The sequence below is a fragment of the Sphaerodactylus townsendi genome, linkage group LG10 (assembly GCF_021028975.2).
Source record: "Sphaerodactylus townsendi isolate TG3544 linkage group LG10, MPM_Stown_v2.3, whole genome shotgun sequence".
Taxonomy (NCBI): domain Eukaryota; kingdom Metazoa; phylum Chordata; class Lepidosauria; order Squamata; family Sphaerodactylidae; genus Sphaerodactylus; species Sphaerodactylus townsendi.
In genome coordinates, this window is record NC_059434.1 from 49769195 (window position 1) to 49794415 (window position 25221).

The following is a 25221-nucleotide window of genomic DNA, read 5'->3' on the forward strand; positions in this document are numbered from 1 at the left end:
GGCGATAGGGTGGGCAGGCAGCAGGGTTCTGGGTTGGAATAGCTATTGCACATTCCATTTCACCCATGCCCACATTCTGGTGGATCACCTCATGATTACTAGGCTATGTCTTGGGTTCTGTGGCCAACATCTGCTCACCCCAGATGGTTTCCTTCAGTATTTGAAGCATGCATTTTAAAAGTTTAAAGTAATTTTGTTTCATGTACACAAATGATACTTCCCAGTGACTGCTTAGTATTATTAGCTTAACAGCCAGAGTAACACCGCAGTATATTTTAGAAGTGGAGAAACAATGCCAAAGTTCTATAACGTATTTCCAGGCAACTGAGATTTTCCAGCTGTAAAATTCAAGTGTTAAATGCTTAGAAGCAGACTTGAATGCTGTGTCAGATTAATGGAAGAAAAACCCTGAGAAGCACAACAGACCAGATGTCTGCCAAACAGCTTCAAATTATTCTTCCTCCTATTTCTTCAAATGGAGCACTGAAACCATATTTAACAAGTGCAACCCAACTTACCATCTTCTACCCAGATGGAGTCCTGGATTTTCCCTAACACTTGTATGCATTAATTAACAGGGTGTAAAACTGCAGTTTTTCAGATACACAAGGAAGCATTTCCACTGACAAGACTTTCCCTTTCGCTGTTTACAACACAAGCCTCGGAAAAAAGAACAGTAATGCAAGGTTGTGCTTTCAACAAGCTCCTCACATAGTCTGTCATCAGGATGCCATTAAAGCTGCTGTCCCCAACTTTATGGGTCTCAGACTTTTTTTAAAAAAGTTCATTGTACAGAATGTACTGGATCAGCCTTATGTGTGAAAATGAGAAAGCAATACTGACATTAAAAATCGTGTTGTTTCTTTGCAAAGAAGTATGAGGATATATATCCTTCCATAATATTTTCTCTGGAGAGGTGCTACCTTTTTTCAGAGATACAAGGAGTCACATCTTCATGGGTCTTAAAAATCTACTGATTAGTTCCTGACTCTTCGCATTACAGTTCCTTGGTTAGAGGAAATTTAATCCTTGGCTGTGCCACACACAGGCTTGGTTTCTTCTGCTGTGTGGGACACTTCTCATCAGACAGCCAAATGTGCTGGTGGAGGGCCTGATATGTGGGCGGCCAGGCAGCCCTCAGCCCTGCCATCACAAAAGCCAGATTTATGACCATTGGATTGGGCAGAGCAAGAGTCAGTTTCTGAGAGCTTCACTTGTGAATCAATTTGCAACCCTTTTATCGGGTAGGCAGATCGCTTATTTAAATCTTCTGATACGTACATCGAGCAAGACCTGAAGGCACTGAATGTTGCATGGGAAGAGGCTGAAACACTCACCCAAGATCGGAATCTTGGGATATCTCCAAATGGGGTTCAAGGTGAGGCAGTGGGGCTTCTGTTGTTGTGTATCCTGGACTACGAAGCCCTCCCATATAACACTTCGCAAAGGAGTCTGGGAGTTGTAGCCCCGTCAGCCACTCTGTGCAAGAAAACTGGTGCCTTCTGGACTTCAGCTCCCAGACTCCTTCTATAAGAAGTGAATCGTCATCAACACAACTTGCCTTTTATATAGTAGGATATAGCCAACCAACTTATGGCAACTCCATAGGATTTTCAAGGCAAGAGACATTCAGAGGTGGTTTGCTTTGCCTGCCTCTGGGTAGCAACCATGGTATACCTTGATAGTCTCCCACTCAAATACTAACCTGGTCTGACCCAGCTTAGCTTCCAAGATCTAATGAGATCAGGCTAACCTGGGCAGGGATTCAAAGCCAATACATTTCCTTTAGTGAGAAAAAGCACAATTTTACAAGGAGATAATTTTCCTTGGTGATTCCAGCCAACAAGATTTGTAACCTTCATGAAGTAACCAATGTTCAGTTTCACATCTGTAAATACAAAATTAAATCTGGACAATCTTGAATGGAATTCCTCAGAATATCTTTATCAACACAGATGACCTTCGTAAATAAGCATGTAATTACATCTTTCCATACAAAGAAACAGTCACATCGGCTGAAAGAATACAATGAAAAAAGCCAAACATCTGAAACTATTTTATTCTAGAAGCCAACCAATTATATATACAAAATCAAGTGACGCTTATGTAGAAAGGTCACTATAGATCACAGAACTTTAAATTCACATCACTATAAACCCCAATGTGTTTCTAATGCAGTCAGTTCACACATCTGGCTGACAGTCACTAAGCAACAGCATATAAGCATGTGTAAACTAGGCCCATATTTCCTCACTGACAACACCCAACATGGAAGCCTACTTCACCCATTAGGCAATGTTGATACCACCCAACCTACTTTGGTACAAAAAGCATACAAACAGAGAACTATCTACAACACTCCTTTACCGCGTGTGATTTGAAAGTGCCTCTGAAAATACTAGAAAGCTGCTAACAGCAGCGTTGCTATTCCCGCGTCAAGGAATCTGCCCTCTCAGCAAACAAGCAACAGTTTTATGCAACTTAAATGTCAGTTCCACTGTAGCCTATTAAAATATTTACACAGGAGAAACGGTAGGGTGCTATAAAAAGAAAAACATTTTCTCCTCTCTAGTTTTTCCCCCCATGTAATTTGTAATCTAAACATTTCTATCCCAAGGGCAAAGCTTCTCTCCAATAAAATGCATGCAGAAAAGAAAGAGTGCCTCTCAAATATCAGTGGAAGAGAACAAGTAATCCTGTTGCAAAAACCTGGCATTAGAAATGACTCTTCTGTTTTGAGCAGGGAAAGAATCAAATCATCATGAAGCTGGAAGGTACTCTTAAAAAAATAACCAAACTGCACCTGTTTACACACATGATACATTACAAAAATCCCAGATAAGAAGCACTTCATGACACCAAAGAGCCAAAAACACATCAGGACAAAGATCATGCCAGTCCATTATTATTTCCATAATCTAGATTCTTTTATTTTCATTGTGTAATCCACAGGGAAGTTTTCCATGCAATAAGCCCCACTAAAGCTGGACAGCACTGCTACACAAAGCAAATTTCCTGACAAGACTGTTCCCACAAGGCACTTCACTCTTTTGCTCTCAAACACAATTCACAATTCTGGCCTATCTTGTCCTTGTTGTGACAGGGGGATCAAAAGATCCAGAATATGTTTCCAACTATATCCTCAGGATATATATTTTTTTCAATATGATGTCAGTGAATGTAAAGGAACCTCAGAAACAGTGCAGAGAGAAAACTGGGAAAAGTTTCAGGAATCTGTGCATAGTGAAGGAAGTATGACCTAAACATTTCAAGCTAAGCCAAAGGCAAGGCACATTAAGTGGTGATTCCTAAGGAGACAATTCTGTAGTGACCTCCTGTTCCTCGGTATCACTTTGGCAGCCAAGCACAACAGGTAGCAGCTATCCCTAGACTAAACCGAATGCAAATTTGAAAGGGATAAAACCAGCATATAGTGGGGGAAAGCTACAAGGAAAGAGGTAACACAATTGAAGAAGGTAGTCAACAGGGAGGACTAAAGAATGGAAGGCCCTGTCCCCATCTCACAAACCAAGCTGAAAAATAAGATTCAGCTAATCCTTACACCACTGGACTTACATGTGAATACACCCAATTAAAAAGACCAGAGTATCAGTGATACTCATGCAGAGCCACATTTGAGATCACCACTAAACAAACAGCCAAATAAATATCTACTGGATAGCCTTTCTTTACTTCTTCCTTTCAATGCCTTTGGATCCTCCAAGGGATTTTCTCTATGGTTTTAACACGAACTCATCACCAGTGCTGTATTACTTCCAGTGTGCCCATCAGTGAGACGTTAGAAGTCATCACATTCTAAATTAAAAGAGCCACAGCTAACCCACAAGCTGCAAAGTGCCTACCAGTGTTTTAAATCTAAAAAGATAGAAGCAAGACAGATGGCTCTAGCCAGTGTTTTGCACAAAAACTATTATATGAATGACTATCTGCCTGCTGGGGAGAGGTTGCAGATGTGTCAGTTGTGGGAGAACTGACTGATCTTAGGGAAAAGTCTTTTCAAGCTAAAGGGAATGACCCAGAGAAGTCAGGAAGCACAGAGAGACATTCAAGGACACCAGGCTGGTTCCACTCCCATGATGACAACTCCTCTGCAAATGAATCTAGATTACTTTAAAACAGTGGTGGTGAACCTATGGCACTCCAGATGTTCATGGACTACAATTCCCATCAGCCCCTGCCAATTGTCCATGCTGTCAGGGGCTGATGGGAATTGTAGTCCATGAACATCTGGAGTGCCATAGGTTTGCCACCATGGATTTAAAACCATCCTCAATTCTCAAGTTATGTCCTCTCATGTACGTGAAATATTCAAGGGGATGGGGCACTCCTGGATGTGAAACTTTTGATTAAGAGCAGCAGTGGCGCAGTGGTTAAGAGCAGGTGCATTCTAATCTGGAGGAACCGGGTTTGATTCCCCGCTCTGCTGCTTGAGCTGTGGAGGCTTATCTGGGGAATTCAGATTAACCTGTGCACTCCCACACACGCCAGCTGGGTGACCTTGGGCTAGTCACAGCTTTTCAGAGCTCTCTCAGCCCCACCTACCTCACAGGGTGTTTGTTGTGAGGGGGGAAGGGCAAGGAGATTGTAAGCCCCTTTGAGTCTCCTACAGGAGAGAAAGGGGGGATATAAATCCAAACTTTTCTTCTCTTCTTCTAGGTACACAGTGTGATGGGTCTGGGCTGGGCATGTAAAACACACACAGCAACTTAAATCGGCTTTAGATATAGCAAAGTAGGAGTCAGTGGCTGTGGTACATGTTAGAACAAAAATTTGGAAGCCAAATTTATGTTGCTAAGCAGAATACTGAAGTTCAGGATCTCTACAGTAAGAATTTTAAAAATGAAAAAAGAAGACCTGCACACTAGGTGCTTAACAAAGACTGTACAGTAGCTTTTGAACTGACATGCTGGGAGGGGGGGGAACCAACAAGAGCTGGAAAACGTCTGCTCTGAGACAACTCGTCCCTCCAGAATTATGGTGCCAATGTTTCTGATCCTTAACGTGAGAATTTAGTAGAACTTGGCAATGACCAGAAAAACAACAGCAGTTTAAAGGAAGGAATTGGAGAAAAACTACATAAGAAAAGTTTGTTTAAAGAGCCCTTCTTGGCAGGCCTACTCAGAAGTAAGTTCCATTACATTTAGTGGGGCCTACTTCTAGGAAAGTATTCTTAGGCTTGCACGGTTGGAAAGAGACGGCATTTGGACAGCCTGCGTGATATAGAATTTCTAGGTACACTTAATGTTTTGCATCAATATAGTTAGCACATGAAGTGGTCTGGAAGAAAAGCAATCCTGGCTGGTACTCAAAATCTGTTGAGAGTTACAAGGTGTACTGAGAGTTACAAAGTATATGGAACAATGACCACAGATGTAAAGGACGCATTGGTCAAAAGTTGCTCTGAAGTCCAATGCAGGCAAATTTATCTCCAAACCACTCACTAATATGAGGGAATTAGTTAAAAGGAAGCTTTAGAAGAGTTAACTCTTTTCAGGGTTATTTGGAGTTGAAACTGAACTCCAATATTAGGAGCTCCAATAGAATATACATCATGCTTAAGGAAAAGTATTAATAAATCCAAGAGCATGCAATGATGGTTAAAGAATAAAGTCAAGGAAGCAATAAAAGCCAAGAAGACTTCCCTTAAAAGGGAGAAAATGAGAAAAACAAAATATGAGCACAAACTCTGAAAAAGCAAATATAAGCTGACAATAATGCAAGCAAAAAAAGTAAGGAGTACTCATTAAAATCAAATGAAAACATTCACAGATGTCAGAAGCGGGAAACCAGGCAGAGACATAGTTTCATAATTCAGTAGTGAAAAAGTTAGCTAAAAAGAAATGTATTCAGATTATCTGTGGAAAACATCAGAATTTTAGGAGGGGGCATCGAAAAAGCTAGATCAAATACAATGACAATGAGCTAGACTTTACAAACCAATTTTCAGACCACTATAACATATGTTCAGAACTCCTGAAAATTTCAAATGTGAAATTCTCAACCTAACATGATGTACACTGGTCCTAAAACCAGCCTTCTTACCGGAGGACTGGAAGGTAACATGTAATCAGCACTATTTAAAAAGGATCCAAGAGAGATCCAGAAAATTAGTTCAAAAACTGTTCTCAAAAGGTGGTGGAAATTATTTTTAATTATCACTTGAATTAAAATAGAAACATGCCGTGGTAAGAAAAAAATCAGCGTCCCTTCCACAAATGGAAATCCTGCCTCTTCAGTCATTGCAGATTTTTAAAAAGGTGTCAATAATCATGAAGATCTTGTGTAAACATTGTGTACTGGGAGATCTTACCACATAATGGCTACCCAATCACTTATCAATAGTGAAATGAAAGAACTGGTCTTCTTGTAGAATTGGAAGTGGTTAAAAATAAGAGTAGAAAACAGGAATAAAATGAATACTTTGCAAAATGTAAGGATGTACATAATGTTGGTTTCCCCTGGATCTGTTTTCACAGTAACGCTATTTCATTTATGAATGGATTATCTGAAGTCAGGGGTGAGTAGTGGAGTAATTTTAATTATATGGGACACCAATAACTTAAGCAGTAAAAAGCTTCAAAAAGGTCTCTCTAAACTGACTAGCAGGACCACAACATGAGAGTCACTGTAAATGCACAGTGATGTGCATTGCCTATACATCAATGGGATCTGAACTGCCTGCAACTTTCCAGGAAATGTCTTGAAAGCTTAATGAAAATGTTAGGTCATGGATACAGCAGTAAACAAGGCAAATTCCCCATAGGGGTTTATCATGAAAGAGATTGAACATAGAATGGCATAACAGTACTACATAAATCTATGCTATAACTGCATTTGGAAGACCATCTAGTGTTCTGGTCTCACGACTGCAAACTGATGTTCCTTTCTGCATCTTTTTGAAACAACTACAGCAATCCAGAGATCAGCACCTAAGGGGGTAGGCACCTAAGGGAGTAAGCTAAATTTTAGCTTAGGAAAAAAAGATAACTATGAGGAGACGTGATAAAGGCTTATAATATTTTGAATGGTTTGAAGAAACATGACAGAATGTCTTCTCCTTCTGTAATAATGCTAGAACTGCGGGCCACTCAAAAAACTTAACAAGCAGTACATTCAGAACAGAAGAAAATTAAGTCACGTCTACATTATATGCAATTGATGAATGGAACCTGCTGCCACCAGATGTAGTAGTACCACTATGTTTTGAATGAATTACAGAATACTAGGACTTTGTAAATTAAGCAAAGAAACTCCTCTCTGAATACACCAAACAGCCTAACAAATGACTGAATATATTCCAAGAGACACTGAATGTTGATATATGTTAGGAGTCACTTTAAAAAATAGTTCAAGCTATTGAAATAGAATCAAGGATAGGGAGATGGGAGAGAGGGGATTCCACCCCCACCCCCACCCCAGTTATTATATCCAGTTTGTTAAAAATAAGCAATAGCGCCTAAATGGAGCCATGTTCACAGAGTGTATAATCTGCCCACCAGCTGCTGGAGGAGAAACAGAAGTAGAGAGAGGTTGTCTTTATGCTCTTTTTCTGGGCTTCCCAGCAGTGCAGTCCTACATGGAGTTACACCAATCTAAGCTCACTGAAATCAACAGGCTTAGACTGGAATAATTCTGTATAGGATTGCACTGAAAGTAGCAGGGTCCAGTAGTACTTGTCTTATCTTCTTAATAGATTCTCCGGCAACAAAGTAAACACCACATCTAGTTACTTACAAAACATGATAAATACCATGTCTTCAACTCATCTGGGGAACACAGTGCATATAAACTCCATAGCTGGGAATTTTCTTATGTATTATTCCCGATATTTAAAACAAAATCCCTTTCCTGTACATCCAAGTCTAGTGTTCCAAAAGAGTATGAAGAGAATGAAGACACTAACTTCCAGCAAGCAAAGCAATTTTCTTGAATCAAAACAATTCTTTGACAAATGGGTAGAACATGTAAAATCTAAAAGAAAAAGAAAATTTAACTGAAAGACACTACAGGTTCAGGAATCCTGCTCACAGCAGATCAGGAAGTATATGCTAAACTGGACAAAAGCATTGGGGGAAAATTTTGAAAAATGAAAAAAATAATGAAAATTGGCCCCATTTTATTAAGCTGAATGTTTCTAGGGTCTGGAACAATCAAAAGCAAACTATCCAACCACTCACCTTATCAAATGATCCCCCTCCTCTGGCTACAGACAAGTTTCGTCATCTTGCTGCCTTTCCAATCTTTATCTAATCAAATGGCAGGCTGCTCCTTCCTGATGACAGTAACCGAAAGTCTGTTTCCCAGTAAACATGGATGGAAATCAACCAGTAACTAGACCACTAAGCAGCCACAAAGAATTAAAAGAAAAACTCAAGAAGTATAGGCTACGTTTACTTTCTTACAAGGTATTAACTGCCTGGCTGGTTCATGCAGAGATACTTCTGATACATAGTTTCTGGACACTCGGTATTTGCTTGAAGAATGGAAGCAAAATAATCCAAACTATGTATACGATTCAGAAGACAAACTACAGAGGGATACACGTGCTATAGCAGAAATGGAGAATACTGTAGCACCAATGCATTTCTCATGGTGTATGCTTTTAGACACTGCAGCTGACTTTATCAGATAGCTGTACTCCACGAAAATGCCGTGCCACAAGAAATCTGTTAGCCTTTCATTCAAGTGAAGAGTCCAGGAGTAAATGTGGATGACATTCCCTCCACTGTATAACTTCAGAGATTTAAATGCCTACCAGTCAGAGGTTTACAGGCTTTTCTGTTCTGAATGCTATTCCCATTTTTTATAAACTTGGAACTGGTAACCTAAACTGACAATCATAGCCTTGGATCTGCCTGCACATGCCAGCAATCCTATTACTCAATATTTGTGCTCACTGTTAACACTTGCTATGAACTGTTATGAGCTGAACTTCACCCACCCCAAGACGCTGATGCTGGCTCCATCTTCTAAAATGGGGTTCATTTACAAAGTTACCCTAAGTTAGCTATCACTTCAATCTCAGGTTTGATTATATGATCAAGGCATTAAACAGAAGCAATACTTCCAAGTAGTTAGGGGGCCTCATTCACCCCTGCCTCTTCTAATCTAAGAATAATATAACCATGTAAATAACAGTATGATCATTATTATTAGCACAAGAAAATTGTCAGTTAACCTGAGTCAGCAACATAAAAGGGAAGGGAAGAGAAGGTTCACCAATTATTCAAAAGTGCAGAAGTTGCTCATTTTGAGATTCCTAACCATATCAACTACTTGGAATCCCAGTTTTGCTGACTCGGGTGTCAAAATGTATCATAAAACAACTGTCTAGTCCAATGACAACTGAAACAGAGACAAGCGTTAGGCAAGATTAGCCACCCAGACAAAAGGAAACACAGGCAGGTGAAAAGTTTGCTGGTGTTTTTAAAGGATGATATTTCTTGAACTTGGATGACAGAAGGGTATACATGCAAACAGAGATCAGAATCTGACTTTGCCATTTGTGAAAGGTTTTGGCTGCTGGATTTTGATAACATAGACACAGCCTAACATCAGAAAGATAACCTGCAGACTACTCAAAATGATCAGTAGGAAGTGTTGACATAGCATTATTAAAAAGTGGAATTTTGGTGAGGGGAGGCATAGGATAAAAAAAATAGCTTCCAGAAATACCAAGTCCAGCTATCTGAATGGCAGTATGGGTATAAAAGTACACCAAGTTATTTACATCTGCTCAGAACCAAAGCCAATATAAATTCTCAGCAGAAGCAATACTTTGGGAGCAAGCTAAGAATTCTTCAATTAATGTAAGAATCAGTGTCAGGGAAAGTTCGTATTTTTCCACCATTTGCATAGTTTATGGTAAAAATGTATTACGATTGTAACTCAAGTAGGCTGACACATTTAATAAGCGAAAGGGGATTTGGAATTTAAAAGAAAATAAAGTTTCTGTGTTAGAGATTCTTCTTCACACCCCAGTCACTGCATTGCTTGAATGCTCTGGATTCCTAACATGGACAGACTCTCCAATGGTGGACAAGTCTGCTGCCTTTACAATTTGGCAATAAACACACAGATGCATGTTATAGTGAGTACATCCAGTAAGAAACCACAACTGGCAACAGCTTCCACTCACCAGGCTTGGAGATGCAGCAGGTTATATGCACATATGATGATCAAAAGTGGCACATATTCCTCATTTTATACACAGAACTGCTTCCTATAAACAGTCTTCAAGTTTATGCTTACAGTTATAGTAAAAATCAGTGTAAACAGACATCGTTTACAGTTTGCCTGTATCGCCAGGTTGCAGCAGAATCTTCCATCATTTTTTGTACTGTTTAACTACTACAGAAAGGTTTATCATTTTGTAAACTAAACCACGCTGTTCCTTTTCTACATGTAAAACAACAACAAAAGTGTCCTGAATGAATCGAATGGGAAACTATGGCCCAGCCTCCGCGTACAATCCTTGGAAATTATAAACTGGTCCACTCAAACCACTCTGCAAAATGCCATAAACGCAAACTGCGCGTTTGGCACTTTCGAAAAGTAGTTTGGAGGCAGGCAGGCAGGCAGGCCGGCCGGCTGGCTCCGGGGAGTGGGCAAGGGCAGTCCTCGTCCCCAGGAGCCTTCAACGAGATCTTGGGTGGGAAACCAGAAGAACCGGAGGGGAGGGGGAGAGAGAGATGAAAAGGAACGAGGAGGGCGACGAGGGAGGGGGGGGGGAAGAGCTGCGGGAAGACGCGAGAAAGGCAAACACAGGAAGGAGGGCTCGGCGCGCTGGGACGCGAACCCGGGAGCCCGGGCGAAAAGCACTTACGTAGCGCTTCAACTTCTTCTCCGGCGGCGACTTTCGGAGCCAGCCCGAGCAGACCACCTCGCCGCCGCTCATGGCTGCTTCGCTCCCCGACGAGGGGGATCCTTCTTTGGGCAGCTGCTGCGGCGCGCCTGGGCCGAGACAACCCAGAGACGCAGCAGCAGCAGCAGCAGCAGGACTACCGCGCCTGCCTGCCTGCCTGCCTTGCCCGCCCGCCCCGGCCTCCTCTGGCTACTCTGGGGGAAGGGAAGAGAGAGGCGAGGGGAGGGCAGGAGGAGGAGACGGCCGGGAAAGGGTGAGAGTGGAAGAGAGGGAGGGCGGGAGGAGTCTGAGTATATATGCCGGAGCGAAGCAGACAGAGGCAGGCAGGGCTGCCTGGAGCGGGCAAGGCGGAGGGTCGCGGGGGGAGTGGACCGGCAGCGCCCGACTCCCCTTCCCTAGGGAGGCAGCCGGGCGTTAGGGAAGACAGCATAGGGTAGTCTCCGCACGCATCGCGGCAACTTTTAGCGATCCAGGCGCCCGCGGCAGGGAAAGTCTCTTCTCACGACGCCCGGGGTTGGAAAGCCCTTCCCCGTAAGGCGACAATTAGAACGGACAGGGAACCCCCAGGGCCGGCCCAGCCCAGCTAGGGTCGCCTCCTCTCTCTCTCTGGGGTCGAGGCAGTCTGGGCGCCGCTGCAACTGCTCGATGCCTGCCTCTTGTTTTGCCCCTGCCTTATCCAGAGGGAAGGTGGAGGAGGCGCCGGGCCAATGGCCGGGGAACGTGGAGACACTTCGGGGGGCGCCCCTGAGGAATCTTGAGGGCGACCGAGTTCTTAGCCTCGACTTTGGATGTTTTGGCACAAGGCGAGGGGTGGGGGGTGGCGGAGGGGAGGGGAGGTGTTCCCAGTGCCGCGCTGGCAGGAGGCTCGCCTTTCTCTAGCGAGGCGCGGGAGGAATTCGATCCAGTCTGCAAAGGTTCAGCCCTTCTCGCTGCATCTCCGCGCCCGCCAGTTTTGCACTCTCTTTGCCCACTCCCAAACTGACTCTCTCCCTTCCTCCCTCCACACCGGCCTAGGCTGCACTTCTATCTACTCCCCTTTCAAAAACAGGAGGCGAGACTTTCTTTGAAATCCAGCCAGAAACTCTTTTTCTCTCTCCCCCACCCCACGCCCCCAAGCCAGGGACCGAATAGACTGAAGTCTACAGAAGGGATCCTGGGATATGTAGTTCTCAAAAGTGGTCATTGCAAAGGTGGGGCCAAGCTGCAGAAGACCTGAGAGGCGGGGAGGAACTTTCATCCTACAGTGCTGAACTGAGAAAGTGTTTCTGGCAGACAAGAGAATCTGGCGAGAAGCCCTCTGAAAAGTGTACAGCTTCAGAGCGCAGACTTCGGATAAATAAAGGCGCGACTGCGAGCCATTCAAGGAAGTAAAGTTATTTGCACAGGCGCAGGGTTCCGCCTACTTTTTATTACCTAGGCGGCAATTTGCATAAATCACATTTGGAAACTAGGCGAAATGAAAAGTTCTGCATTTCATATGAGTTTTTAAAAAGTAATGGTTTAAATCAATGAAAATGGGCAGCATCTTTTCACCAGCCCAAGAGCCTGGGAAGCTGCTATCAAGTCCTCTATGCTTTCTACGTAAGTGAATCAACACACCCCGGGAAATTTCCGGGGGGAGATCAAAGTTGGCAGAAAGACAATTTTAATATTGTAATTGGAAACAATATACGCCATCGTCTCATCTGCAACGCAGAATGTTCACGTGCCTGCTGGAAAAGGTGATGCCATTACTATCGTAGATAAACAAAAGGGGGGCAAGATTGCGCAGGCGCCGGACTTCAGCTGTCCGCTCCTGGGAATTGGGTGAATCGAAAGGAGCGATCCTGTGCATTTACTCAATAACTTCACATAAGGATCATGTACTGCAAACCTCGTGTTTATCTTTCCAGGGGTAACTCTGAGGCGGGGAATGTGCCAAAAGGGGAAAAGGATATGGCTGAAGACCCATTGGGTATGATGGGAAACTGGAATAAATAATAAAGTGTCAATTTAATTGCATGGACTCCATTGAAAAACATTACACGAATAGTTGCAATGAAAATGTGGAATGAATTTTCAGAAACCTGCCCTTTTTCTCTGCTTGTTTGGTGGCCATTTCCTGCTACCAGCAGACTTTTATGACTTTTTTCTTTTTAATTGGCATTTGGCATATCAATATAGTCCTATATTAATTAATGTTATTGAAGAAATTACAGAAAAAGCCCCTTCATGTAGTATGGCGGGAATGGCAGCCAAGTGGACTGGGGTAGCGGAAATGTATTTTGCCAGTTCAGATTTCTACTGTACCATTTTCCCCCTCTGAAACCTACCAGTTAAATATTGTGAACCTGCTCAAAAACAAAAATATGCCAAACACATTTCACATTTTAACCTTGACACTATTAAGTTCCCTTGGCTGTTGCAATCCTATTGAAGTTAAGGGGATGTAAAATATCTACTTACATGCAGGATTGCAGCCTGAATATTCAAGAGGAAATTTTTATTGGAAAATGTAGTACCAACAAGAAAAAAAGGGTGAGTGTAGAGGAACGCATACAAGATTTTCGCTTGGGAATGATGATTGATGTGAGATATGGAGTAATTTGCACCAATGTATCTAAACAGGTATCCTTTGCAAAGAAATTGTCATATGTCAACTTTATCCTGCTGTGCAACTTATCATTTTAAAATCTCTTTCTCTTCTCCTCCATCCCACACACACACTCATCATAGATAAGTGAGCTCTGAGGATGAAAATTAGTTCAGAATAGCACACCAGTTAGTTAAATATAAGGTCCCCCCAGCACACTAGAAGTATATTAACAGTTTCTCCTATCTGGTTCCATTTCCCAGGTTTTAAAAAACTGACTTTTAATAGACAGTTGCTGTAGTCCCATGTTTTAAATATAAAGCACTCAAATTCAGTGTTTTTCCCCTCCCCAAAAGTTTTCCATAAAAATAAACTGTTATGATTTTACTGTTATACATTCCATAGTCCTGGAAGGTCTCACAATGCAGCAAGGTAGACCTAGAATAGGAATTATTGGATCCTGTACTGATTCTTGAGCACTTCTGCAATGGCCCAGGGTAGTACAGTTATATAGTGTAATAACCACTGAATCCATGTTGTCTAGTGAATAATTTTATGGAACCGAATGAGGTGTTTGTAAAATGATCTGAGAGTTGTAGCTCGTGGCTAAAGTTTGAAGAAAAGAATGTATTCACAGGCTGGGCCGGGGCGGGGGAGGGGGTGGAGTTTTCCCTGTATTTTTGCTGCCAAAGAGTCCACTGTCTAAGAAACAAGCTACTTTAAATACTAGACAACAGCCTCTCTCTTTAGCAGTGGGAGCTTCTGCTATGAAGACAAACTGCTAGCCTGCCCGCCAGGGTCTCTCTCACATGCACGAGCATGTCCAGTTGTTCCTCTGTTTTCTCTTCTGAACTGCGCCTTTTCTTTCTGGCCTGCTATGGAGATTATGTGGGGCATTACATATTTGATTCCAATCTCAGCCTTTCCTAACCAGCATATGTGCTTTGTTGCTCGATGTAAAGCTGACAACAATGGAATAACCTATTTTATCCTTATCCCCAGCTGATTTAGCGTGACTCTGGTAAGACGGTTCACTTTAATTTGGATCGGTCTGCAGACTCTGAGCACAAACCCCTACTGGGATGACTTAAAAAGAAAATGTAAAGTTACTGAAAAGCCAATTTGTTCTCTACCTTTGCTTTGTAAGATCATAGAGGAGAAATGGAACAATCACATTTAGATGTTTAAGCATCATTTTTGTGTGATTCTTACACAATAAAATTGCTTTAAATACTACAGAAATGGGGGGAGAGGTTAAAACATGAAAACAGGTACTATTTGAGGGACAGTTTTAAAAAAATTGAATGCAAGGAGATAAGGAAATTTCTAAGGAGACAAGCCACATCATATAGACCTGTGTCAGAATCTTAGCTCTGCTTAGGATTATTGGTTTAGAATTTTAAATAGGTTTTAAAACAAATACCACTAAAGATTAGCAGCGCAATCCTAAGAGAGGAGAATGAATGGGCACAGAGCTCCAACTGACCCGTACACTGGCCTGTCTTGGAGATGCTCCAGCATAAAGGTCAGTTATGCCTTCTCAGGTCTGCTGTGCTGCTCCCCGGCACCAGAACAGCTTGGGGGTGGCTGTGTGGCAGCGCAAATCAGGTGCAGGGGTCTGCACCAGCATGGCTAACTGGGTGGTTCTGGGGGCATGGCCAAAGTTAGTCAACTCCCTGAGCCCTTTCATCCCTGGAATGGCCCCTAAGAGAGGTACAAAGGTATGCCAAGGAAAATGTTCACGCAGCCTATAGATGGCCATTAAAAGTGTAAAATCAATTGCCCCCCCCCCCCCCGTAGCCACACTCATGAGACACCAAGCTGTACAGGATGCTGACCAAGGGCATGATCAATTGTCTCCTGCCCCTGCAGCAGCCAAGGTCCTGCTTCAGCACCCAATCATGACCCCTTAGCCCCACAAAAACTGCAGTTATGATGCCCCACAACTTAGGAGATAGGGAATATGGCACTAGATGCTGTCAGACAGCTCTGGCCTTGTGTGGACTTAGAATAAAGGGTGAGGCACCTTGGTGGCAGGAAAAGCACAGAAAGAGCACTTAGCACTACTGGGTGAGCATTTTGCACAAATACCCAGCAGCGAGAGCAAAGGTCACACTCTGTGGCTGACCTCTCCCAGTTCTGAACCCTAACTGATACCCTGTCTCCACAGACAGGATTCAAAGAGGCAGCCATACACTGACAGGTAAGCAGAGAACTGTTGCCCAATTGCTAGGTCTCAGAATCTTAAGCCAATAAACAGACTCTGAAGTATTGATCAGCAGTGTTTATTGATGAGGTATCAAAACAGCATACTTGTCAAAGCCAGTTCTGATGAAAATGGCATTCACAGTCCCTTTTAGTCCCTCTGGAAGCCCCCTTCCTTTGTGAAAAACAGTCTTTGGAGCTGAGGCACCCCAAGGTTGGCGGGTAGATAGCAAGAGAGAGCCACCTGGCTTTCTGCCCCACAAGATAACAGATGTAATTCTTTTCTCATGGGATGGAGGTACCAGGGGAAGGCTAGTTTTCTACAAAGCATGTGAAGCCATAAAGTAAAGATCAAGGAAGGAATGCACAGATGGCAGTGGTTACATATAGCAGGGTGGTTGCATATATCTTTCTAGCAGCACTGATTTGCTGTCTTAACCAGTTACATGGAATTGGGAACGCATCTCAATCACATAGATAACATCCCCCTGACACCAATCCTCCTTCCCCCTTTCCCTTTGCTCACAGCTGGGAGCTGCAGCAGCAACATGGCTTTCTGCACCAAGCCCAACAGCCAGAAGGACAGCAGTAGCTCCAGACCCACCCTACCATCACCTCTGTACACAAGGAGGTGTGGTATATGGGTATTGGGCTGGAAAGCTGCCAGGGGAAGGGGTCCAAGCTCTGCACTGTATTGACAGCTCAGGCAGTTGCTGGGGTCCCCCTAAGACATTCCATGCTGGGTGGAATGGCTAACCACACAATCCCTGGTCTCATTCCTTAGCTGGAGCAGACTACTGTGGGGCAGATGCAAAGGAGGATCCCTCATGTGCTGTTGGTGTGGACATGAGCTCCAGACAGATGAGGGTATTTGCCATGGCACCAGCCTTTTGCTGAGGGCTGGGGGTGGGAATGTCAATCATGTGTAGAAGAAGAGAAGTTTGGATTTATAACCTGCTTTGGCAACTGTAATGAGTCTCAAAGTGGCTTACAATCACATTCCCTTCCCCTCCTACAACAGACACCTCGTGATGTACGTAGGGCTGAGAGAATTCTGAAAGAGCTCTGAATGGCCCAATGTCACCCAGCAAGCTTCATGGGGAGGAGCGGGAAATCACACCTGGTTCTCCAGAGTAGAGTCTACCACTCTTAACCACTACTCCACGCTGTCTCTGAATGCCCCTTGTGAAAACCACTTAAAAGAATTACACTGATTTTCCAGAGATGATGCCGAGGCACCATTGCCCCTCCATCCCTCCAATAAAGTGTCATTGCTGGCACAACTATGTCTTTGTGTGTGAATCTCTGGGGGTTGTTGAAGGGTGAGTGGGGAGGCTTATTTGCACTGCAGGTACTGCAATATGACTGTCGAGCAGACAGAGTTCTTCCTGTTAATAATGGTGACACATCTGCATGGATAGGCCTAGCGGTCCTATAGCCTCTGCCACTGAACTGTGAGCCTTTAGCCAAAAGTGCAAACAATGAATGGAGGTCCTGAAGAGAATTGAATGTAATCTGTTGAGAAATAGTTGGGTTCTTGAATCCAAGGCCACAGTTCAGAGAGATAGGACAGCAAAGAGTCAGGTTTGGCCGACTTTTCCAGTTGATTGTGGGGGGAGCGCACTGGGAATGATTGACACCCCTTCCCCACTATTTTCTGGCCAGCCACCACATAACTAAGCCCTAAAAGGAGCAGAATGGTGCTGCCCAGTGGTGGGATCCAAAAATTTTAATAACAGGTTCCGGTGGTGGTGGGATTCAAACAGTGGTGCTGCCGCACACACGCACCTCCAGTCCCTATTGGGCAGGGAGGTTGCTTTAGTAACCCCTTCTCAGAAAAAAAATAGTAACCACTTCTAGAGAAGTGGTGAGAATTGGTTTGATCCCACCTCTGGTGCTGCCATAGTTATGCCATGGCTGGCTGCAGCAGCAAGCGGTCCTCAGGATTTCTCTGCTCAAATGTGAATCTCTCAAGAAAAACAAGAAACGATATTGTAGAATGCTTGACAATATCTCATTTGCAAAAAGAATGCTACAACCAACAGTGCTTTGTGGTTGAGAAACTAAAGGTAAAACTCATAAGGAAATCTTGAAATTTTCATTTAAATAAAGATCCTGAGGCCATAAACCATAGAACATCATAAAATATATCCAAATAGTTGGTGAGAGATTGAGGAAGTAGTATCAGGATAGGGGAAATCCCCAGTATTTCCATATAACCTTTACTTTTGGTTTAAAATGCAGTTGAAAAAAATATGTAAATAAAATGAACGGGTTTTTCCTATCAGGTTCATTCTGCACTGTTTGATTTTTCTGGCATTGCTTCACCAAGTTTTCTTACTTCATGTGCCATGTGAGGTGTCTTCCTTCATTTTATTGTCATGTATCATGTACAGGCATAGAGTGAGAATTGCTATGTATCAGATGCAAAAGGTTTAATTTTCCTTTCCAACTTTGAATTCCAGGAATCTGTTAAAATATCCTTTACATTCAAATTACAGCACAACAGCATATTTTCTTTGCACATTCCTCCTACCAACATGAGTAGAAATTGCTCAGGAGCATATGTGTTTCCTAATAGAATTCAAGGTCAGAAGAAAATAAGGAAAGTCAAGAACACATGTGCATTTAGAAACTTGCAACACTTCTGTTTCATCCATATGACTTCACTGCTTTGGGGAAACCAAAAGATTAAGATGTGCTATTGAAATTATATCAAGTCAACCAATCAGACTGTTTGAATGTCATAGGATTCAATCTTGCAGGTTCTTCCAGGTGGCATGTACTTAATGCAGTTATGAAAGACTTAGCCATATTTGCCACCTCGTTCACCTTTGGAAAGTTTATAATCTGTTTTTCAATACTAAGTAAAACAGGTAAGACTGAGGGTAGAAATAATCATTGTAGTTGTCTAATTATTTTGGTTAGATATCACCAAAATTCAACCACTTTGAATGTATTTTCAGTTAGTAAGCAAAGCTATAAGCTTTAACACCTGCTACATTGATATAGTGGGTAAGAGCAGCGGACTGTAACATCTGGAGAACTGGGTATGATTCCCCACTCCTCCACATGACTCTAATCTGGTGAAGTAGATTTCTTTTCCCCACACGGAGCCTGCTCGGTGACCTTGGGTTAGTCACGGTTCTCTTTGAACTCTCTCAGCCCCACCTACTTCAAAAGGTGTCTCTGGTGGGGAGGGGAAGGGAAGGTGATGGTAAGTTGCTTTGAGACTCCTTAAAGGTAGAGAAAAGCAGGATATAAAAACAATTCCTCCTGCCCTTCTTCTTCTATCCTCAGAGCATCAGGCTCTGAAAAGATCAGACTCTGAAAAAAACATGTTTTCTCCCACTGCACCATTTTGTTTTGGTCTATTTTTGTAGTGAACATCCAGCACACTGAGTGCCCTGGAGCACTCAAAAGTGTGTACATTGCTTTGTGTTATTTTGATTGGCATTACACAACTTTTTCTTTTGGAATTTGCCTGTGAACCAGCACAACAATGTATCTTTGTCTATTTTTTTGCAAATGTCACATTCAAATGTCAGATAGGGATTCTTCAAATAGAAAAAAGATAAGATCTTCAAATGGTACCTGCTTAAGGGGATTGCTGGCCCTCCAGCCATGTACTATTGCCCTGTTTGGCTGCCACTGACTCTTTACCTAGCACAAGACCAATATTGTTAATCCAAGAACAGAATGTTTTTAGTTGATTAATTGGTACCTTTTATATATACAAGGAAGGCTGTCATTTTTCTCTTCCTTTGTTCCAATAGCCATTGATACACTTTGAAAACTGTGTAACTTTCAATACTTAACCCATTTAAGTATATAACATATCCTGTATTCGGGTGCTGTGTGGTTTCCGGGCTGTATGGCCGTGTTCTAGCAGCATTCTCTCCTGACGTTTCGCCTGCATCTGTGGCTGGCATCTTCAGAGGATCTGATGTTGGGAAAGCAAGTGGAGTAATATATCTGTTGGAGTGTCCAGGGTGGGTGGGGGAAACCTTGCCTGTGAGTAACAAAGGCGGCAACCAGGTCAATAGTTGAGGGCATCTGAATAGAAGTATGAGTAACAATGAAGACTATAGCCTGGGAGTAACCCTGTAGATAGCAAGGTCACTGGTGGGAGCATCTGAATAGAAGTATCTTGGCCTTTGTTTCTTTTGTCTATGGTCATCTTCTATCTTTCATCAGATATATTTAAAAAAACCAATATGTGTCACCAACTCAATACTGTATCTCAGCAGACTCTGGCAGCTGCACAGAATTCGGTAACTCTATCCAAGGTTTCAGATTCATGGTCTGCAAAAAGAAAGGAAGAAATCTTCCTGGGATTTTTTTGGAGGATAGGTATAATAAATATATATCACAGGTTATTATAGAAGGGGCAGTGCAGCAGCACTTGTCCAATCATTTTTTATTTTACCAGTAGTGCAAGGACATAAATACTCCTGATGTGGCAGGAATTATTTCTTGTCTTGGCCTATGAGAACCTCCCTTCTGGCTTTTTAATTTAATTTGACCTTTTAACAGACTGAAACAACATGCTACATATACCACAAGACTTGCAGTTATTCTCCAGGTGCAAGTTCCTCATGGAAACTTGATTCAGAATCTGGAGGGATCTGATTCACATCAGGAACATGGCATGGAGAGAGGAGTAGCTCCTACCTTTGCCTTTTGTCCTTTTCCTGACCTGAAATGGCCCTTGGGGAGCATTATTTACCTCACTGAATGCCTGCACATGCAGTACTCCCTCAGTGATCAGTGATATCTCCCAGAGCCATTTTGGATTGGGATGACATGGCCTTCCTCCCCTGCACCACTTGCAGTACTTCTGAATTGAGTTCTAAGGGGGGAAAGCAGCTAACATCCTGCTGTTATTTCCCTATGGCAACTGCATTGTAATAACATGAAGTTTAGCCCTAAGGCTTTATAAAGCATGGAGCCAGTTGTCAATCAGCACTGGAACACATCCCAGGCTCAGCTGAGGTTTTGTACCATCAGACATCACAGTCACTGACAGACTGCAGGATCTCAGATAGAGCTGTCCATGAGAAAGGTATTTGTGAGTGTCAAGCATCTATCTGCCGAATAGCTTGCAATGATGCAGGATCCAGACTTGAGAGAGTTGTCAACCTCACAGCAGAGCAGTTAGATGCACACTGCCCACTGCAGTTCTTAGTCACATTATAGGCTGAGCAGATGGTTGATGCTCACTGTGAATGGAGTCTATCCTGGTCTCTACTTCTATTTGTTTTGATGTCTGGAAAGAGCCAACAGAGACAGAGAAACAGCAGTGAATACTGTAGTATTCTAAAGTAAAAACAAACAAACAGCAAGTGGGCAGCCAAATCATGCACATGATTCTGTTGCAGTTTTAGCAGCCCCTCATCCCCCTTGGGAGCCCCCACCATGGTTGGATGCAGCTCTTAGGGAACAAAGTTAATTCATACTTACTCATCTCTTTTAGGGAGATACATTGAGAATTTGTCTGCCTAGGTCCATAGAGATTTGATCCTGCAAGGCAACAGACACCATACATGTTCAATCAACAGTAGCAAAGGTTAGAATTGTACTGCAAATTTGCTTTAGGAAGATTAAGTGGTAACCTGTATCTAATACAAGGTAGGGGTGGGGATGTCTCCATAATACATTTAGAAGTTCATATTGCTGCAAGCTTGCATAATCAGGGTCACTGCAAGAAATGAGAGTCAAAAGCCCTCAAGGACATTTCCTGTTTCCCACTAAGCTGACACCACAGAAGGCATCTTCAAATCTGTCTTTTATACAAGGTCTCATCCAGTAGCCAGGTTAGCCATAATGTATAACTCTTGCCATTCCTAGTTACTCAAATCTGCCAGGAAGTACTGATTGATGTATTCCAGAGATAGTTAGTGCTTCCTTGAAAGAGGGCGGTGGTTGCCCCAGTGTTGAAAGAGGTTGTGGGACATCTACTTCTAAAGAAGCCTGCTCTGAACCAAGAGATCTCCACCTGAAGGGACAAGTCTGCAGTCTGAGTGTACCCATGGAATGAGGTCTACTGCTGGATAAGCAAGTGGCAGCTGTGTCAAGAAGTGCTGTCTACCAGCTTCAATTGGTTAGCCAGTCAGTGGCATATGGGGGGGGCATATGACCCAGGCACCACTTTAAAGTGTAACGTGGGGGTGCATTCTACTGGTCCCCCCCCCCGGAGCAAGCAGGGCCTGATGAGGCAGCAGGGGCAACAAGACCAGTGGTAGGCTTTGGCTGTGCAATTTCTGCAATTGTGTGTGGCCCAGGAGCAGAACTGGTATGCCTGAGCCAGGCCGAATGCTGGTGGATGCCCACTTGCACCCCAGCATGGTGCAGCCACCACAGCAATACCCTCTTCCCAATCTGGGGATGGGGTGTGTGTGTGGGGGGGGGGGAGTTGCTACCTCCAAAACAGGCAGTGAGACTGTGCCACCAAATCTGCCACCAAAAAAAGTTGGGTAAACAATAACAACACTGTTTGAACTGGCCAAGCCCTTTAGACATTTCATTGAAATGAGCTGTATGAATTTCCATCCCTGTATTGTTTTATTTAGAAATGGGCCACCAACAGAGACTTTTAGAATGGTAATCTGAAAAGGGCCCTCAAGTGGTATGTGCATCCTTATAGTTAGCTTGATGGTGGTGATGGTACCCAAGGGACTATGGTAACCCTGGGAGAAGAGAAAGAGAAAAGTCCCATTGGATAAAACACCCAGAACTGCAGAGTAGTTTTCTAACTCCCAGGTAGGAATAAATAGGGCTGGGATCTGTTTCTGTGCAAAGGGATTTTCTCCCTCTCCCCAGCTGTCTTTAGGGTGGAAATCTCAGTGGGAAGGAGTCCGGAGGATCTTTTGCTTGCTGGTACTTTTGTTGCTGCAAAAGACAGGAGTGTGGTAGAAAGGACAGGAGTCCAGCTTCTGTGCAGGGCACCAATTTGAACAAGTGTTATGACAGATAAAGGCTGCTCACTCATTTGGATTCTTGGAAAAAAGGTGCTAATATTAGCGGAAGAGCAAACTAACTAAATATGAATATGGATTTCCACAACCAATGGGATGTTGTCCATCTTACTATTGCAATGTATACTCATTTCTATTTGTTGCATATCCCTGCTTCACTTTGGATGCAAATCTTCTAGGATCTAGCAAGAGGGGCAAGTGAGGGGGGGTCTTGCACGGGCAGATAGTTTACTAATGTGTGTGATAAAATTCAGAAAGCATGCATATCATGTTCCTTACAGTGATGCAGTTTTTTCTTTCCGTATTTCTGTGGGGATAATAGGACAATAGGACTGTTCAACCTCTTGTATTTCTTGGGAAGCTGAATAGAAGATAGGATAGATAGAATAGAAGATAGGGGACAGTTGTTGAATTCAACATTTCAGTGGTCAATCTGAAAAAAATGTAGCAGCAGGTAGGGCTGCATCAGTAAAGAGTTTGTAGCAGGTTGGTATAAAAGAGGAGATAAATAGGCCCTTTCCCCACTCACCTTTGCCCGAGGGTTGCTGCGGGCAATTCCCGGTGCACGCAATTCCTGGCGCGTGCCCCGGCTTCCCCACAACCCCGCGCTCTGCATGGGGTCGTCGAAAGGCGCCATTTGAAAAGGCGCCAGAAATTCGGGCGTCGAGGGGGCGCGAGAGAAGCAGCGTCGGGGCGGCTGCGTTCTCACCGCCCCTGAAGTGGGGACGGCAGCTGAACCCCATGCTACTTTAGGAGAGTAGCGCGGGGCTTAAGGAAAGTGGTGAAAGGGCCTCTGTCAGGGGAAGAATAAGACACTCTTCCAGTGGTAAAAGGCGGATCCAACAACTCCTTTATGCAGTACAGTGCTAGACTTTATCAGTATGATTAGAAGGCATTATTGTGCTATATTTCACATGCAAAGAACACATTGGAAACCCTATTCTCATTGGCTCTAATGACAGCTATAGTCACTCAGAGTGTCTTCTAAATGTGCAATTGGAAGAAATTTTCACAAGGAACTATGGCTTGTAGATTTGCCAGTAAAGGTGTCTGTTCAATGAGAAGCGCCAAAATGTAGTAAGTACTATGCCAGCAATGTTTAATAATTAATTTATAGTAATATATTTTTTCCAATCAGTTGAGCTTGCCCAACTCTATATAGCATTGGATTGTTAGATACTTTTGGAATATGAAGCACCTTCTTTGCTGCTGCCTATGTGGTCTCTAAGGTCCTAGAAAATATTCCTATTCACAGAATTCAAGTTACTTTTAAAACATTTTTTTTAAAAATAGCTGAGTTTTGTCTTCTGCACACAGCCTCTTTTCCATTCTGGCTTTATAGATCTCTAAATAGGGCATGTCAAGGAGCAAACCTGAAACCATCCACATTCTATATCACTGAGGTTCCCTTTTAAACACATTTTTCTCCCTGCCTGTTTGTTTTTAAAGAAGTGCTAGATCACACATATCCATTATGAATTTGTAAGAAGGAAAACCCACAAACAGGTACTTGTTCAGCCAAAAGGTAGATCTATGCAAACATTATTGCAATATTCAGAATGAAATCAGTTTGCTTTTTAATAAAGGCTCATTAATATGAAGCAAAAGGCCTCTGGGATAAACTGGGATCTGGTCTTTGTTTCTCTTTAGTAATCATACATATCATATCTTGTTGGATATTATCTCATAAAGGTAACATCAACCATATCATGAACCATGAGAAACCCAGACAGTGTGACTAACAAATCTGATTTCAAGTTTCCTCTGAAGTAATTCTCATATCTTTTGTGGAGTTTACTTCGAAGTAAGTTCCAAGCCTGCTTAGTCTTGCAGGTTGAAAGTTTACCTCAGGCAGTGAACAAGCTATAGCTGGCCCTGGATCTTTGCTTTACACCTCAGATCTAAAGGAAAGCTGAAGGCTTATCCTCAAAGTAGGTTTCTTACTAAGTACACAGGCCATGACTAAGTTTTTGTTTAGCAGTCAGCTGGTTGAATAATCCAAGGAAAAACATTAAAACCAGTAATATGGTGTTTTATATACTGGATATAAATACAAAGCAGTTGCTTATTGCATTTCCCCACCATTGTAGAACTATGCAACAAAGCAGGCTACGCTAGGGTGTGTAGCTACATGGAAAGCTCAGCCTTGATTTTAAAGATTAGTAATGCAACCAAGTGAAAGGTTAGAAACAATGTTTTGTTGACAGCCAGTGCAGTATAATATCTGATTTGAATCACCAGGTTCAGTTTCCCATTATACAGATGTGACACTGGGAGTTCTATCTATGGAGCTCTGAGCATTTTACCCTCTAAAAATCAGGTGCACCATTTCTGGTCAGGACTGTTGCATGAGGTGGAGTTTAACCCTGAGAAGCTGCTTTCTGCCCCATTAGAGAAACATGCAGGTATCTGTGTCAGACTAGCTTTGCCTGACTACATATTACAGTTTACACTTGTCCTCAATGGGAATTTTTAGGCAAATATCAGTGTCTCCTTCTTTGGCAACATATGGTCCAGGGAATTGCTCTTTCATTTGGGGAAATACTGTTCATTTGGGGAAATTATTTGGGGAAATATTGTTT

At 42.9% G+C, this 25221-nt stretch overlaps 1 protein-coding gene across 4 annotated transcripts in view; it reads right to left on the bottom strand.

Moving 5' to 3' along the window:
- The window catches only part of GAB1 (GRB2 associated binding protein 1), a 91035-nt gene extending 79056 nt beyond the window's left edge, over positions 1–11979 (bottom strand). For all 4 annotated transcript variants that reach the window (XM_048509693.1, XM_048509691.1, XM_048509692.1 and 1 more), the window contains exon 1: positions 10847–11979. In XM_048509693.1, the coding sequence (XP_048365650.1) occupies positions 10847–10918 (72 nt within the window). In that variant the 5' untranslated portion in view covers positions 10919–11979. The remainder of the gene's footprint in view (positions 1–10846) is intronic.
- Between the last annotated feature and the right edge of the window lie 13242 nt (positions 11980–25221).